The 17291-nt window shown below is 40.2% G+C and overlaps 1 protein-coding gene across 1 annotated transcript in view; it reads right to left on the reverse strand.

Moving 5' to 3' along the window:
* Positions 1-5664, reverse strand: part of LOC124776835 (probable ribonuclease ZC3H12D) — a 570216-nt gene extending 564552 nt beyond the window's left edge. The window contains exon 1 of the mRNA XM_047252001.1: positions 5351-5664. Coding sequence (XP_047107957.1) covers positions 5351-5575 — 225 coding nt within the window. The 5' untranslated portion in view covers positions 5576-5664. The remainder of the gene's footprint in view (positions 1-5350) is intronic.
* Between the last annotated feature and the right edge of the window lie 11627 nt (positions 5665-17291).

Here is a 17291-nt window from a genome sequence, read left to right on the forward strand (position 1 = left end):
TCTATTACGATTTACGATGTACACTGCTTTAATGCAATCTTCTGCCTATAACTTCCGGGTTCAACTTTGAGCGTGTAGCTTCAAGAATTGCTTTGTTTTCGGGTTCAGTAACCATTCTGTACGGTAAATCAATTATTTTGTTCCCTTTCCATCGAGCAACGCGTCGACTTTCATATTATTAAAGTTTTTGTATTCATCCCGTATACATTGATTAACTGATTGTTCATTGGTGTGAGTTTCACTTAAGATATGTTTAAGCGAATATGGCGTTCATTTTTGTGTTAAAAAATTGGACGAAATTAATTGATATTGTCATTAAAATATTTCTAATATCAAACTCCTCCAAACCACTCTGAATTCATTAGTGTATTGACATCTGCGTGGATTAATTCGCCAATAACTGCAGAGTGCTTCACTGGTTGTTTCAATGACGATCTTACCCAACGTACAACCACCGCAAAATTCTTCCTTGACACTTTCTACTTGATATCAAGTCTTTCTAGATATTCTTCGTGTGTTTGTTTGATGGCCCTATCTTCAAAAAAATGTTTCAAATGGCTCCAAGCACTATGGGTCTTAATATCCGAGGTCATCACTCCCCTAGACGTAGAACTACTTAAACCTAACTAACCTAAGGACACCACACACATCCATGCCCGAGGCAGGATTCGAACCTGCGATCGTAGCAGCAGCGCGGTTCCGGGCTGAAGCGCCTAGAACCGCTCGGCCACAACCGCCGGCGCCCTATCTTCCATGGCACACTTGCAGTTTTCCAGATGCAGTCACAAAGGTAACGTGATTTCTCTTTTCTGACAACAAGCGTATTCGACATAAATAGGCTGTATTCCACACTGCATGTAATTACAATGTCGTCACTGACTTTTTCCCAAGTTTTGACACTTTTATTGTCGAAAGTCGTACTGCGGTCGTTGTACGCAACCGCCCAACGCATCCGTCAGGCACATATAAAAGACTGTACCGCTTGCTTAGTCAGATTTGGACATCATCTTTCACTTCACCACATGCACGCACATTGGCTTGTTTTCCAAGCGACATCACTGTAGGAACGATGAATTCATTGTAGAAACAAGGTATGTTCATTCGGAGTGACGTGCTTCGCAACACCACTGTCACAATACCATTTACTTGCATCAACGTACTCGCTGTTTCCTGTAGATGTACGCACGGCGTATGAGGTAAATACATCGTCTCTGCTCGCCTACTTTTGCTACTTGTTAGCGCCGTGACTAAGTGTTCTGTGGACACTCCGCTTCCCATGACCTTGTAGTTTGCATTTATTACACGGAAATTTTTGCGCTGCAGTTTTTGTGGCGAAATTTTCGCACTTCTGATATCTTCACCTGTCTTATTTTGTATCCTTCTCCGCGCTTAGATGAAACAAATGCAGCTTTTTCCGTTGTATTTTGTTCACTCAGTTCAACAGCATACGCACAGAGACGACAAAAGTCATGGGACAGCAATATGCACATATACAGATGGCAGTAGTATCGCGTACACACGGTATAATACTGCACGACAGGAATTAACGTACTTTGAACGCGGAATGGTAGCTGGAGCTAGACGCATGGAGCATTACATTTCGAAAATCGTTACGAAATTCAATATTCCGAGATCCACAGGGTAAACAGTGGAGTGAACACCACATTTCAGGCGTTACATCTCACCACGGACATCGCAGTGGCCGACGGCCTTCACTTAACGACCGACAGCAGCGGCGTTTGCGTAAAGTTGTCACTGCTGACAGAAAAGCAACCCTACGTGAAACAACCGCAGAAATCAGAGTAGGAGACCCACCGAACACATCCGTTACGATAGTGCGGCGAAATATGGCGTCAATGGCCTATGGCAGCAGGAGACCGACGCGAGTGCTTTTGCTAGCAGCAGGACATCGCCCGCAGCGCCTCTCCTGGGCTCGTGACCATATCAGTATTGGAAAACGAGAGACTGGGTCAGATGAATCCCGATTTCAGTTGGCAAGAGCTTATGATAGGGTTCGAGTGTGGCGCAGACCCCACGAAGCCATCGACCCAAGTTGTCAACAAGGCACTGGGCAAGCCGGTGGCGGCTCCATAATGGTGCGAGCTTTGTAATCTGTCGCACATTTCTTTGACACTATTGCAGGTGAACACAAATTCCATCAATTGGTTCACTTCGCACATTTTCTATCAGGCTTGCTCCTTACGAGTCATTTTGCTAGTCGGCGTATACAAGTTCGCGCGTAACTATCAATATGAACGAAACACACCTTAGAGCTATGCCTTTCCATTGAGCCCATTCGTAAGGTCTTTCAAGTTTATCAGTTTCACTTTATATTCGCCATTGTGGAAGTTTCCCGCAACTACTCGTTCCAACAAAAACAAATCCTTCCTCTAGCATAATCGATTTCTCCGATCTCCTTCAAAGCAGTAAAGTGTTCGTTTTGGCGTAACATTGGCGCATAACCTGTTATGAAATATTAAATATGGCAAATACAATTTTAGTTAAGATTATTTATTTGTGGGATTCTAACTATTCAGTGTCATGTGAATTACGAAAGAATTTTTATAAAAATCAAGGGAGTTTTAGAATACCACAGAATAGCATGCGGATTTCAGTGAACACTCGACAGTTTTTCCCTTCATTTCATAATATCACTCCACGCAATTGTTTAAAAAAATGTACTACCAGCATAACAAACTGCTGCTGAAATTTACCTCTCAATATCTTGAGTATCCACGGTCTAATGAAAGTAGCTCTTCTTAAACAACACTACTCATGTTGCTACTCATTGATTTTTATACAAACTAAATCAAACTTGGGCTGAACGTAGTGTCAGACAAAATAAAACTATTCGGTTACTCGATTTAAACTTGCGCATTGCCATTTTTTCTACAGCAATATCGATAAAAACACAGGCAAAATGCATCTTAAGCCCCCACCGTTCGATGCAGATGACAGTTGTTTAGGTCTCTCTTTTATTCGTTATTTAAATTACTGAATTAAATAAAAAATTGGAAGCACTTCATCTGGCTTTAGTTTTGGTGCACCAGTTGCTTCAATGTCAAAACACCTGGGCGAAGAATGTTTACTGCACAGTTTTGTACGGTTGTTTGCCTTAAAGAAATTTTCCTTTTCGAGGCAAGCGTCAAACAATTCCATCGTACTTCATCAATGGGAAAACTAACACCACCAGTTTTTATTACGCAAAAAGTTACGAAGTTCATATTGCAGGCAGAAGAGAAGAAACAGCATGTAATAAATATTTAATGAATTTCCGCACGTATTTTTACGACGCATAATAATATCCTGGCTATATACAGTACAATAGTATCCACCTGCTACCAAATCGAGGAGTGAATTTCAATACAATGAGACAATGTTGTGTCTGTCTCTTCAAGCGCGACACTCAACGGAATTGGCGCACGAAAGTCATCTGGTAGTCATAGTTCTGCAAATGCCAAGCTGCAGTAGCAACTCAAGGTCCTTTTTATATACCCTGTTCTTTTTAGGTGAATTTTGTTTGTCCTAAAATTTTCTTTCAAACGCAAGCATGTTACAAATTTTAATTACTGAATTTTATAGTCACACGCAGACGCAGTGTGTTTTCGGTCATTTCCACAGTGCGCTAATGCCCAACAAATCATCCAGGAATTAACAACGCTTCTTCCTCTCAGTATTGTTATACTCTTAACGAATGTCGGAGGTAAACTACGGTATTTAAAGTGAAGCCAGTTTTCATACCTCGCTCCGATTGAACAAATCGAGGGCGTATGAAGATCAAACAAATGAGCCGCAACAGCTGACTACCAAAACACACACACACACACACACACACACACACACACACACACGAGAGAGAGAGAGAGAGAGAGAGAGAGAGAGAGAGAGAGAGAGAGAGATCACATTACAGATTTAAACATTTATCGATAACACAGTACACACACAATTTGGTAGAAACAAAGTTTGAATCCAGTTAGAGATATGACATCATAATTGCGAGATACGGGCGGTATCTTTGTTACGAAAACTGATACACACTTAGTCACTGTGACCGTTACTGCTTAGCTTCGAAACGTTCTGAAACATGTAATAATGTCTTCGAGACATTTGCACAGATATCAGCAAGACCGAAACTACTAGAATGCAAATAATACTGTAGGAAAATACATGGCATATGCCAACTTTGCCGCTCTATCAATCCCTTAGTTGCACTAATTACCTGCCAAGACATATTTTGGTGGTGACTGTTCAGTATACATAGCAAAATTTCTATAAAAACATGCAGTTAATTTTGTACTTACAAACATAACTTTCGTGTAAACTAACAGTGTGCATAAAACGGATTACACCGGTGTAGTAGCTAAAAAAGTATCATTGCATTTGATTTTACTAAAAATAAACACTTCATGACTTCCAATTTGTCGGAAAAATATTTTCCTTCTGTTAAGAATAATTTCTTTATTGTGTAAAGCCCGCTACAGAACTGGATCCGAATGTAACCTTCGTCCTGTATGATTTATTTTGCTACCTCGGATATATTCCAATTGATAGGTTTGTTAGTGGGTCGATTATCTTCACAAAGTAGTCGTCTGTTGCAGCTGAAAATGTTTAGCACTAACGCGCTAAACTTTCAGCATAAAAGCAGCATTAGTTCCCTAACACTGCAAAGTCATTCAAAAGCATTCAATGAATTGTTGCTTGTGCAATTACGTATTTATCATGGCAATTTAAAGCCCTTTTCTGACAGCATCATTTAATCTCACACACTTCAACATTTAACACAAACGTAGTATTCGTTTGACTTACATTCGATATCAAAACAACAATTCAGAAAGCATGATGAGCTTGTGATTTGACTCAGCGTATTTAAGGGAGGAGAAAAAAAAAAAAGTAAAACGGAGCAAAACTAACGTTATGGAGAGTACAAAAGATATATATAGTTCTTAGGATACCTAACTGCTCCGTCATTTTACGTCATGGACGACGATGTTAATGAACTGTGAATCATTTACTTCACGCGACCTGTTTTGTATGTAGACTTAAATTATACGAAATGTGGTGATAAAACAACCTTAGAAAAATTAATTTTGCATTTGAAAAGAAAGTGCTGGTGAGAAATTATAGTGAATGTAAAAGGAGCTAGTGACAGGTGTGTAGCTTGTACTAATAGCGGTGATTATTACCTAATACCTAACGCCAGCTAGAATGAAATTAAATACAGTAGCAAACACTTCGTCTCTACCATCAGTACTTATTGCCCGATAGGCTGTTTTAACACAAAAAAATGTATAACTTGCTTTCCGAAATTTGTGTCAAAAGCACAACATATATTTTAAGGAATGACGCTCACCTGGACTTTCGCTGCTGTTTCCTTAAGCACCGGATGTTCGCCGCCCTTACTTGGTTCGATTCCAAGCAGCACCCATCCACCAGTTTTTGACACGTCTTGCTTTTTTTGATTTCTTTCACACAGGCGTACCGCGAACAATTCGTGGATTTTATCGGAATACTGATAAATCGTTCTAACATACTTTCGTTTCACACGTATGCATGGATGTTGCCCTAATTCATCCATGTCTGGAGGAAATTAACCTCCATTCTTTAATTACATGACATTAAAACATTCTACTGGCACAAATGTCACCTGGCCCGTCGGAGGCCATCTTGCACGCTCCGAGAGTGCTGCCCTCTGCTGGGGCAACACATCAACGAACAGATGAAGGGACAAATGCGAAGATTACGGCCATGCAGCAGCCGCTGCACAGGAATGTGGGTTGAGACGCGCTAGAGTGCCTTCCTTATTACCATAAAAATAAACTAGTGCTTGTTTTAATTCACACTGTAACATGTGATGCTAATAGCTTGTGGTGTTAAAGAGGGTACTGAGTGTGAGACTTGGAAATTCTGAAGCGCCATGCAACTTGTACTAGTTTTTGATGTATTGCTCCCCTTATTACTAAAGTACGTAATATATTCGTTTGAAATATAATTACGACATGTATTTCCGCAGACGTATTTAACTGTATAGTGAAGTGCTATATCTACAAATGACCCGAACTTGTGGGCGCTTGAAGGTATGGTGCTGACTAACCGCGAAAATTTCCTTACACAGTTTCAAGAACGAGTATTACACTGATGAGGCTAGTGCAGTGCACACAGAGACATTAAAAGCAGGAATTCTTTCCTCGTTCCATAAGCGAATGGAATGCGTAGAAAGCCATGTAAACGGCGAAATTGACTTCACAGGGTGTTGCATATTGCTTAGCACATTGCGTATGGCATCTAGTGTGCTTCCAGCTGTATCAGGAGGATAGCATAGGTTTTAGGACTGCTTACGCATAGTGATTACTGGTCGTTTCTTTTCGATTCGTCCTTGACAGATTATGTAGGAAATTAAATTTCTCGATGAAAATGGTTCCTGAAATATAGTAGCAATGAACATCCACTTTTGCAACAGTTTTAAATTTGTGTGGGGATTAGCCACGAACTGTGTTGTGTTCCCTATAAAGAAAATGACTACCCGCTCCTTCGCTCACCTAGACTGTATGCTCTGCACGGATTTTTTGTTTTTCTTTAACGAAATTTTTATATTGTTCGGAAATTGCAACACCTTCTAAACTCTCCGTCCTAATTAAGATCATAGCAGCATGGTTCTTACGGAATATACTTCTGATCAGTGAGCGATTATGGTAGCTGGAGTCGGAGGTGTTTGTTAATCCTACCTATTGAGTGAGATCTTGTGGTGATACTTCCATAGATACTATTATCCCCTGGCACATTCCTTTAATTATAATAACAGTTTTCATAGATTTAACTTTAAAAATATCTTACTATAATGATTTTTCTTAAAAATGTTCATCCCCCCAAGGGCTGAATTTCAAAAATGGCGCTGAGCACTATGGGACTTAACAGCTGAGGTCATCAGTCCCCTAGAACTTAGAACTACTTAAACCTAACTAACCTAAGGACATCACACACATCCACGCCCGAGGCAGGATTCGAACCTGCGACCGTAGCGGTCGCGCGGTTCCAGACTGAAGCGCCTAGAATCGCTCGGCCACTCCGGCCAGCGGCTGAATTTCCAGAAACACTGAAACAAGTACTTTTAATTTCTAACCGAGAAGCCATAAACCGATTTTCATAATGTATCTATAGCTGTTCTTTGAGAATGATTTATTTAAAAAAACTTTCACCTCCTTAGTGGCGGAATTTCGAAAACTGCTAAAACACGTACCTTTTTGTTTCTGACTGAGAAACGAAGTATTAATTTTCGTAATTGTACCTACAAAACTGACTTAACAGCAATATATTTCCAAATAACTTTTCATCCCCTATTTCACCCCGTCAGGAGTGGCATTTCCAGTAATCGCTTCTTAAACGATACCTACAGTGTAAAATCAACACTCTCTCCAAATTTCAAGTTTCCATCCTAAGCAGTTTCCACTGGACGATGAAAAGTCAGTGAATCTGTCAAGCCCTATTTCAACCCCTTAGGAGTTGAATTTCCCAAAAGGGTGAAACATAATATATTTTTTTCTAACTGGGAAGCCAAACACAAATTTTCAGAGATTTAGTTTCAGAAATGCTTTCATAATGAAATAGCTGCGTGAAAACTCTCATACCCTATTTCACCCTCCAAGTAGTTGAACTCCCAAAAACACTGAAACAGTGTTTTATTTTTTTAACCGAGAAGTCAAATACCAGTTTTCGTAGATGTAGCTTTAAAAATGCATTAGTAATTCTTTAATAATGATTTATTTTTTAGTAAGGATTTATTTATTTGATGATTTATTTTTTTTAAAACTTTCACCTACTATCTCAGCTACTTAGGGGATATATTTCCGAAAAAAGCTGAAACAAATATATATCTATCTTTGACCGTGAAACCAACTACCAATTTTCGCAGTTATAACTTCAAATTGCCTTAATAGCGACATATTTTCAAAACGCCTTTCATTCCCTGTTTCACCTCCTTAGGGGTGGAATTTCGAAAAATCCTTTGTAAACGACGCCTGCAGTGTAAATCAACATCCTCTCCAAATTTCAAGTTTCTGTCCACAGTGGTTTGGGCTGGGCGATGATGAGTCAGTCAGCCAGTCACTCAGTCAGGATATTTCGTTTGCCGCGCGGTCTAGGGTGCCTTGTAACGGCCTTGTAACGGTCTAGGGTGCCTTGTAACGGTCCAGGGTGCCTTGTAACGATCCAGTGCGGCTCTCCCCCTCGGAGGTTCGAGTCCTCCCTCGGGCATGAGTGTGTGTTGTCCATAGCGTAAGTTAAAGTTAGATTAAGTAGTGTGTAGGCTTACGGACCGATGACCTCAGCATTTTGGTCCCGTAAGACCTTACCACAAATTTCCATTTCGTTTTATATATAGAGACTTGTTTAGCACCCGCTGCTCCCTTCGCGTAACCTGTATGGTGTGCCCGGATTTTTTCTTTTCCCTTTAATCGAATTTTATTCTCTTCAAAATTGCAACATCTTCTAAACTTTTGCGCTTATTAAGGGCACAGAAGCCTGGTCTTTTCCGTATGTACTTCTGACCGAAAAGCGATTCTGGTGCCTTGAGTCTGAGATCTTAGTTAATCCTGCCTTATTATTTCTTGTTATATTTCCATTATAAATTTCATTTCCTAACATATGTTTCTCCAGAAGCCAAATACCAATTTTCATAGATTTAGCTTCAAATATGTTTAAATATCTTCAAAAATGCTTTAGTAATTGTTTAATGAAGATTTATAAAAAAAAAATTGTACCCGCTGTTTCACCTCCATACTGGTCGAATTTGCGAAAATTCTGAAACGCGTATTTATTTATTTCTGAGCGAATAACCAAATACCAGTTTTATTTATTCTACTTTCAAAATTGAATTCATAACTATATGTGATCGACAAACCTTTCATTCTCTATTTCACCGCCTTACGGGTGAAATTTCGAAAAGTCCCTTCTTAGACGACGCCTTCCGCATAACATCAACACCCTCTCCAAATTTCAAGCTTCTGTTATAGCAGTGTGGGCTGGGCGATGATCAGGCAGTGAGGCAGGACATCTTTCTATAAATTTGGCAAGAGAATTGAGCTTATACTGTAGGCAACATTGAAGGAGGGATTTTTCGAAATTCCACCCCATAAGGGGGTGGAATGTCAGATCCCTTAATCGAGCAGGTAGGTTAGAAAATTTAAAAAGGGAAATGGATAATTTAAAGTTAGATATAGTGGGAATTAGTGAAGTTCGGTGGCAGGAGGAACAAGACATTTGGTCAGGTGATTACAGGGTTATAAATACAAAATCAAATAGGGGTAATGCAGGAGTAGGTTTAATAATGAATAAAAAAATAGGAGTGCGGGTTAGGTACTACAAACAGCATAGTGAACGCATTATTGTGGCCAAGATAGACACAAAGCCCATGCCTACTACAGCAGTACAAGTTTATATGCCAACTAGCTCTGCAGATGATGAAGAAATAGATGAAATATATGACGAGATAAAAGAAATTATTCAGGTAGTGAAGGGAGACGAAAATTTAATAGTCATGGGTGACTGGAATTCGTCAGTAGGAAAAGAGAGAGAAGGAAACATAGTAGGTGAATATGGATTGGGGGGAAGAAATGAAAGAGGAAGCCGCCTTGTAGAATTTTGCACAGAGCATGACTTAATCATAGCTAACACTTGGTTCAAGAATCATAAAAGAAGGTTGTATATCTGGAAGAATCCAGGAGATACTAAAAGGTATCAGATAGATTATATAATGGTAAGACAGAGATTTTGGAACCAGGTTTTAAATTGTAAGACTTTTCCAGGGGCAGATGTGGATTCTGACCACAATCTATTGGTTATGAACTGCAGATTGAAACTGAAGAAACTGCAAAAAGGTGGGAATTTAAGGAGATGGGACCTGGATAAACTGAAAGAACCAGAGGTTGTACAGAGTTTCAGGGAGAGCATAAGGGAACAATTGACAGGACTGGGGGAAAGAAATACAGTAGAAGAAGAATGGGTAGCTCTGAGGGATGAAGTAGTGAAGGCAGCAGACGATCAGGTAGGTAAAAAGGCGAGGGCTAATAGAAATCCTTGGGTAACAGAAGAAATATTGAATTTAATTGATGAAAGGAGAAAATATAAAAATGCAGTAAATGAAGCAGGCAAAAAGGAATACAAACGTCTCAAAAATGAGATCGACAGGAAGTGCAAAATGGCTAAGCAGGGATGGCTAGAGGACAAATGTAAGGATGTAGAGGCTTCTCTCACTAGGGGTAAGATAGATACCGCCTACAGGAAAATTAAAGAGACCTTTGGAGAGAAGAGAACCACTTGTATGAATATCAAGAACTCAGATGGCAACCCTGTTCTAAGCAAAGAAGGGAAGGCAGAAAGGTGGAAGGAGTATATAGAGGGTTTATACAAGGGCGATGTGCTTGAGGACAATATTATGGAAATGGAGGAGGATGTAGATGAAGACGAAAAGGGAGATAAGATACTGCGTGAAGAGTTTGACAGAGCACTGAAAGACCTGAGTCGAAACAAGGCCCCGGGAGTAGACAACATTCCATTAGAACTACTGACGGCCTTGGGAGAGCCACTCCTGACAAAACTCTACCATCTGGTGAGCAAGATGTATGAGACAGGCGAAATACCCTCAGACTTCAAGAAGAATATAATAATTCCAATCCCAAAGAAAGCAGATGTTGACAGGTGTGAAAATTACCGAACTATCAGTTTAATAAGTCACAGCTGCAAAATACTAACGCGAATTATTTACAGACGAATGGAAAAACTGGTAGAAGCGGACCTCGAGGAAGATCAGTTTGGATTCCGTAGAAATGGTGGAACACGTGAGGCAATACTAACCTTACGACTTATCTTAGAAGAAAGATTAAGAAAAGGCAAATCTATGTTTCTAGCATTTGTAGACTTAGAGAAAGCTTTTGACAATGTTAACTGGAATACTCTCTTTCAAATTCTGAAGGTGGCAGGGGTAAAATACAGGGAGCGAAAGGCTATTTACAATTTGTACAGAAACCAGATGGCAGTTATAAGAGTCGAGGGGCATGAAAGGGAAGCAGTGGTTGGGAAAGGAGTGAGACAGGGTTGTAGCCGCTCTCCGATGTTATTCAATCTGTATATTGAGCAAGCAGTAACGGAAACAAAAGAAAAATTCGGAGTAGGTATTAAAATTCATGGAGAAGAAGTAAAAACTTTGAGGTTCGCCGATGACATTGTAATTCTGTCAGAGACAGCAAAGGACTTGGAAGAGCAGTTGAACGGAATGGACAGTGTCTTGAAAGGAGGATATAAGACGAACATCAACAAAAGCAAAACGAGAATAATGGAATGTAGTCAAATTAAATCGGGTGATGCTGAGGGAATTAGATTAGGGAATGAGACACTTAAAGTAGTGAAGGAGTTTTGCTATTTGGGGAGCAAAATAACTGATGATGGTCGAAGTAGAGAGGATATAAAGTGTAGACTGGCAATGGCAAGGAAATCGTTTCTGAAGAAGAGAAATTTGTTAACGTCGAGTATAGATTTAAGTGTCAGGAAGTCGTTTCTGAAAATATTTGTATGGAGTGTAGCCATGTATGGAAGTGAAACATGGACGATAACTAGTTTGGACAAGAAGAGAATAGAAGCTTTCGAAATGTGGTGCTACAGAAGAATGCTGAAGATAAGGTGGGTAGATCACGTAACTAATGAGGAGGTATTGAATAGGATTGGGAAGAAGAGAAGTTTGTGGCACAACTTGACTAGAAGAAGGGATCGGTTGGTAGGACACGTTTTGAGGCATCAAGGGATCATAAATTTAGCATTGGAGGGCAGCGTGGAGGGTAAAAATCGTAGAGGAAGACCAAGAGATGAATACACTAAGCAGATTCAGAAGGATGTAGGTTGCAGTAGGTACTGGGAGATGAAGAAGCTTGCACAGGATAGAGTAGCACGAGAGCTGCATCAAACCAGTCTCAGGACTGAAGACCACAACAACAACAACAACAACAAGGGGGCTAAACAGCAGATGAAAGGTTTCCAGAAAATATACCGCTATTAAGGCAATTTTGAAGCTACAACTACGAAAACTGGCATTTGGTTTCTCGGTCAGAAATAAAGAAACACTTGTTTCAGGATTTTTGGAAATTCAACCGATAAGGGGATAAAGCGGTGGACGAAAGTTTTTTTAAATACTATATTATAAAAGAATTACTAAAGCATTTTTAAAGTTACATATAAGAGAACTGATATCTGACTTCATAGTTAGAAATAAAAAATATGTGTTTCAATGTTTCTGGAAATTCGGCCTTTAAGGGTATGAACTAGGGGATGAAATGTTTTTTGATAATATTTCATTATGAAGGCATTTTAAAACTACATTTATCAAATTTTGAATTTAGCTTCTCGGTTGTAAATAAAAGATTACGTGCTTCAGTGTTTTCAGAAATTCAGCCAGTAAGGGAATGAAACAGGATCTGACTTATTCACTATATCATCGCCAGTCCAAACCACTATGGATAGAAACTTGAAATTTCGAGAGATTGTTGATCCTGTAGACGTAGTTTAGAGAGAGAGTGTTCGAAATCCAGTCCCTAAGGGGGAGAAGTAGCGGATGGAAGACTTTTTGAAAAATATGTCGCTATTAAGGCAATTTTGAAGCTAGCAGTACAACTGGTGTTTGGTTTCTCCGTCAGAAATTTAAAAAAAATACATGCTTCAGTATTCTTTGAAAATTCAACTCCTACAAAGGTAAAATAATGGGTGAAAATGTGGTTGAAAAGAAATCGTTATTAGAATACTACTAAAGTATTTTTAAAGCTGCATCATAAAAAAACAAGTATTTTTCGAAATTCGTCGCCTAAGGAGGTGAAATAGGGGATGAAAATTTTTATGAAAATATTCCGTCATGAAAGCATTTTTAGAACTAAATCAAAGAAAATTAGAAATAAAGAAATAAGTCTTTTGGTATATTTGGAAATTCAACCCCTAACGGGTAAGACAGGAAATGAAAGTTTTTTTGGAAATATTTTATTACGGAAGCATTTTTGAAACTAAATCTCTGAAAATTTGTATTTGGCTTGTCAGTTAGAAATAAAAGGAAATTGTTTCATTTTGTTTTGGAAATTCAACCCTGAGAGGGTGACATAGGTGATAAATTTTTTTATGAAAATATTTCGTTATATTAAAACATATTTAAAGCTATATCTATTAAAATTAGAATTTGACTTGTAAAGAAATATGTGTTAGGGAATGGAAATGTCACCACAAGAACTCGAAAGGCAGGATTAACAAAGACCTCCGACTGCAGCTAAAAGAATCGCTTTTTCGTCAGAAGTACATTCGGTAAAGGACATGCTTCTATAGCCTCAATTACGTGAAAAATTTAGAAGACGTTACAATATGTGAACAACACAAAAATTCGATTAAAGAAAAACAAAACAAGGAAAAAGATCTCTGCGGACCATATACTCTACGCGAGCCTAGCAGCAGGCGCTAAGCTAGGAGCTACTGAAAGCCTGTCCTCACAAAGCAGAGTGTACACCGGACAGCAGGTATAATACTGGTGGCAGTTCAATGTTTTATTCTGAAATTGTTGCGCAGCGTCGCACTTGCTAAGACGGAAAGGATGATTTCAATTTATCGGCTCAGAGAGACATTTGGAAACAAAAGTCCGTTGATGAATAGAGAGGTCATTGCAATTTTGAAGAGACTCCACGCATACGTGGGAATTCTTAGTTCAGAACATTAGAAAGTGCACGAACAAGAGTTGTGTTCGCAACTGTCAAAAGTGCTTAAGGAACTGATGTTCTTTGAACAATCATAGAGAGAAAAGCAATTGACCGCTATTAGTCGTGCTTCAATTTCACGAACAAATCTGCATGAGACTGTTATATCGTGTGTGTCAAATTTCTACAACAAGAGTACATAAAATAATGTAGACAGAATTCAAGACATCGCTCTTAACGGAAAAAATAGACAGATGTGAAGATACCTTCAGGAGAACCACAAGGAAGTGTGACAGGACGCGAGATGTGACTAAAAAACGTTTTTTTCTTTTTCTTAAGAGAATATTTATTTATTGATCAACATCAACTTTGTCCCCTTCAAAGTAATCGCCTCAGATGTAATACACCTGTGCCAGCGCATTTTCCAATCTTAGCACTACTTCTGGAACTCACTTTTCTTTACGATGTTCAGCTCCTTCAGCGATTCTGTTTTTATCTGATCAATAGTGGTAAAACAACGTCCTTTCGTGTTTCTCTTCAGCCTCATGAATAGAAAGAAGTCACAAGGGGCCATGTCCGGCGAACGCAGTGGCTGAGACAACATAAGGGGGTCTTGTCTTTTGCCAAAAAATCACGAACAAGCGTTGAGATGCGAGCGGGAGCATTATCGCTTTGCATTTTCCACGAGCGGCTTTTTGCCACAATTCTAACGGATTGCTTCATGCAAATGACGCTTAACTTCCAAGTAGTATTCCTTATTGACTATTCTCATGATGCACTATCCCACAGTAACTGAAGAAAACAGTGAGAAGAACCTTCACACGTGATTGAACTTTTCGAATTTTTTTCGATCTTGGCTCTTCAGGTAGTTTCCATTCGAACGATCGGGCCTCGGTTTCGACGTCATACCGCATACCCACGTTGCGTCACCTCTTACAGCCTTCTTTAGAAGTTCTGGATCGTTGTCGATTTCACTCAGTAATTCCTGAGTGATGTCTCAGAGACGTCGTTTTTGGTCGAAATTTAACAGCTTCAGAACAAACTTTGCTGCTATACGTTTCATGCCCAAAACATACGAAAAAATTGCTTTTCATGAGCTGAAGGATATACCAACATTATTAGCAACCCCTCTGATGGTGCTTCGGCGATTCTCCAGAACCATTTTCTTTACTTCACCTCCAGTCTACATCTACATCGATATTCCACAATCCACCTTATGGTGCTTGGCGAAGGGTGCCCGGTACCATTACTACTCGTTTCCTTTCCTGTTCCACTCATAAACAGAACGAGGGGACAATGACCATCTGCATGTCTCCGTATGCGCGGTCCTCACGCGTAGTATATGTTGGAGGCAGCAGACTCGTTCTGCAGTCAGTTTCAAACGCCGATTCTCTAAATTTTCTCAATAGTGTTCCACTAAAAGAATATCACCTTCTCTCCACGGATTTCCTTTTTAGTTCCTGAAGCATTTTCGTAACATCTGCATGTTATTCGAAACTACCTGTAACAAATTACATCGATACTGAATTACTTCTGCATCTCCCTTTAATCCGATCTGATAGGGATCCCAAACATTCGAGCAGTACTCAAGAAAAGATCGCAATGGCGTCCTATATGCGGTCTCCTTCACAGATGAACAATACTTTACTAGAATTCTCCCAATATACCGAAGTCGGCCATTCGTCTTCCGTACCACAATCATCATATGCTCGTTTCATTTCATATCGCTTTGCAGCGTTACGCCCAGATATTTAAGTGTGTGACCCGTGTCAAATAGGACACTACCAATGCGGTATCCGAACATTACGGATTTGTTTATCCTGCTTGTGCTCACTAACTTAAATTTTTCTACATTTAGAGCTCTTCCACATTGTCGTCGGTAATGGATGTGCTAGGGCGTTCGGCGCGGTCGTCGTCTTCAATGTCTTCTCGAACCTGTTTGACACTTTTGTACCACTCACAAACTTTTGTCTTACTCACAGCAGATTCGCCAAAAACCACATTCAACATTTCGAATGCGGTGCTACACTTTATTCCATTTTTAAAGGAAAATTTAAAGCAAATTCTTTAATTAATCATTTTCGCAGGCATAAATTCACTTTTCGATTGTTAACAATGAAGTTAATATTCTAAACAATTGAAAATGGAAACATGCATCAGGAACATGCGCACCAACGATATAAAATTTTTTTTTTGAAAATCAGATGTATAAATCTGACAAAATTAAAATATTCCCGTTACTTTCTACCACACCTCGTATATGCAGGATGAACATTAATAAAACCAACAAACTGCAGGGACGGATTCCTGTCTGGAAATGGAGGAAAAAAGGTCCTGTGAACACGTGTCCGGATATCCATCGTTGCCGAAGTAGATGGCACTTGTGTTGGCAGAAGAGCCAACACCGTGTTACTAGAGGAGGCCGAAACGTTCGCGTTTTAGCTCACGCAGGCGGGCGTGAAGAGGGAAGAACTATACTGACGTGAGGTCTGAAACATGACAAGGAATTAGAATTCAGAAAGCGGACGTAATTAGTTTGATACTTAACTTTAAAAAATGGTTCAAATGGCTCTGAGCACTATGGGACTTAACATCTATGGTCATCAGTCCCCTAGAACTTAGAACTACTTAAACCTAACTAACCTAAGGACATCACACAACACCCAGTCATCACGAGGCAGAGAAAATCCCTGACCCTGCCGGGAATCGAACCCGGAACCCGGGCGTGGGAAGTGAGAACGCTAGCGCACGACCACGAGCTGCGGACACTTAACTTTAATCCACTTTAATCCATTAATGATGAACGTCGCTCTCGACGGTACATGATTCACAGTATTATCTGTTCAGGATACATAGTAATTGAATATGGCGTCTTGCTAGGTCGTAGCCAATGACGTAGCTGAGGGATATGCTAAACTGTCGCCTCTGCAAATGAGAGCGTATGCAGACAGTGAACCATCGCTAACAAAGTCGGCTGTACACCTGGAGCGAGTGCTAGGGAGTCTCTCTAGACTAGACCTGCCGTGTGGCGGCGCTCGGTCTGCAATCACTGATAGTGGCGACACGCGGGTCCGACGTATACTAACGGACCGCGGCCGATTTAAAGGCTACCACCTAGCAAGTGTGGTGTCTGGCGGTGACACCACAGCACTGTCGAATGACAGTTGTTCTCACCACGTGCCGTGTGGCCCTTGTGTGTTGCAGGCTGTGTGATTGCCGCAGCGTGCTACAAGCAGCAGAATGGCTTGGTATTCGTTTCGGAAACAGGCCGAGATGGTGTTTGTATACAACCAAGCAGATGGGAACGGTCGAGAGGCAGTACGGCTGTACCAAAACAAATACCGTCACAGACACCAACCACTTCACACTACATTTCAAGCCCGTTTTGGACGTTTGCGTGATCATGGGTAGTTTCAGACAGACGAGCGTGTAGCGAGGCGACGGACTGTGCGTGCACCAGATTTCGAGGCCCGAGTTCTGTAGGATATTGACGCGAACCCTAGCACGAGCTCCAGGCATGTGGCCTGCAACATGGTGCAAGCCAAAGTACGGTTATGTGTATCCTACATGACGACCACTACTATC

The sequence above is a fragment of the Schistocerca piceifrons genome, chromosome 2 (genome assembly GCF_021461385.2).
Source record: "Schistocerca piceifrons isolate TAMUIC-IGC-003096 chromosome 2, iqSchPice1.1, whole genome shotgun sequence".
In the NCBI taxonomy this organism is placed as follows: domain Eukaryota; kingdom Metazoa; phylum Arthropoda; class Insecta; order Orthoptera; family Acrididae; genus Schistocerca; species Schistocerca piceifrons.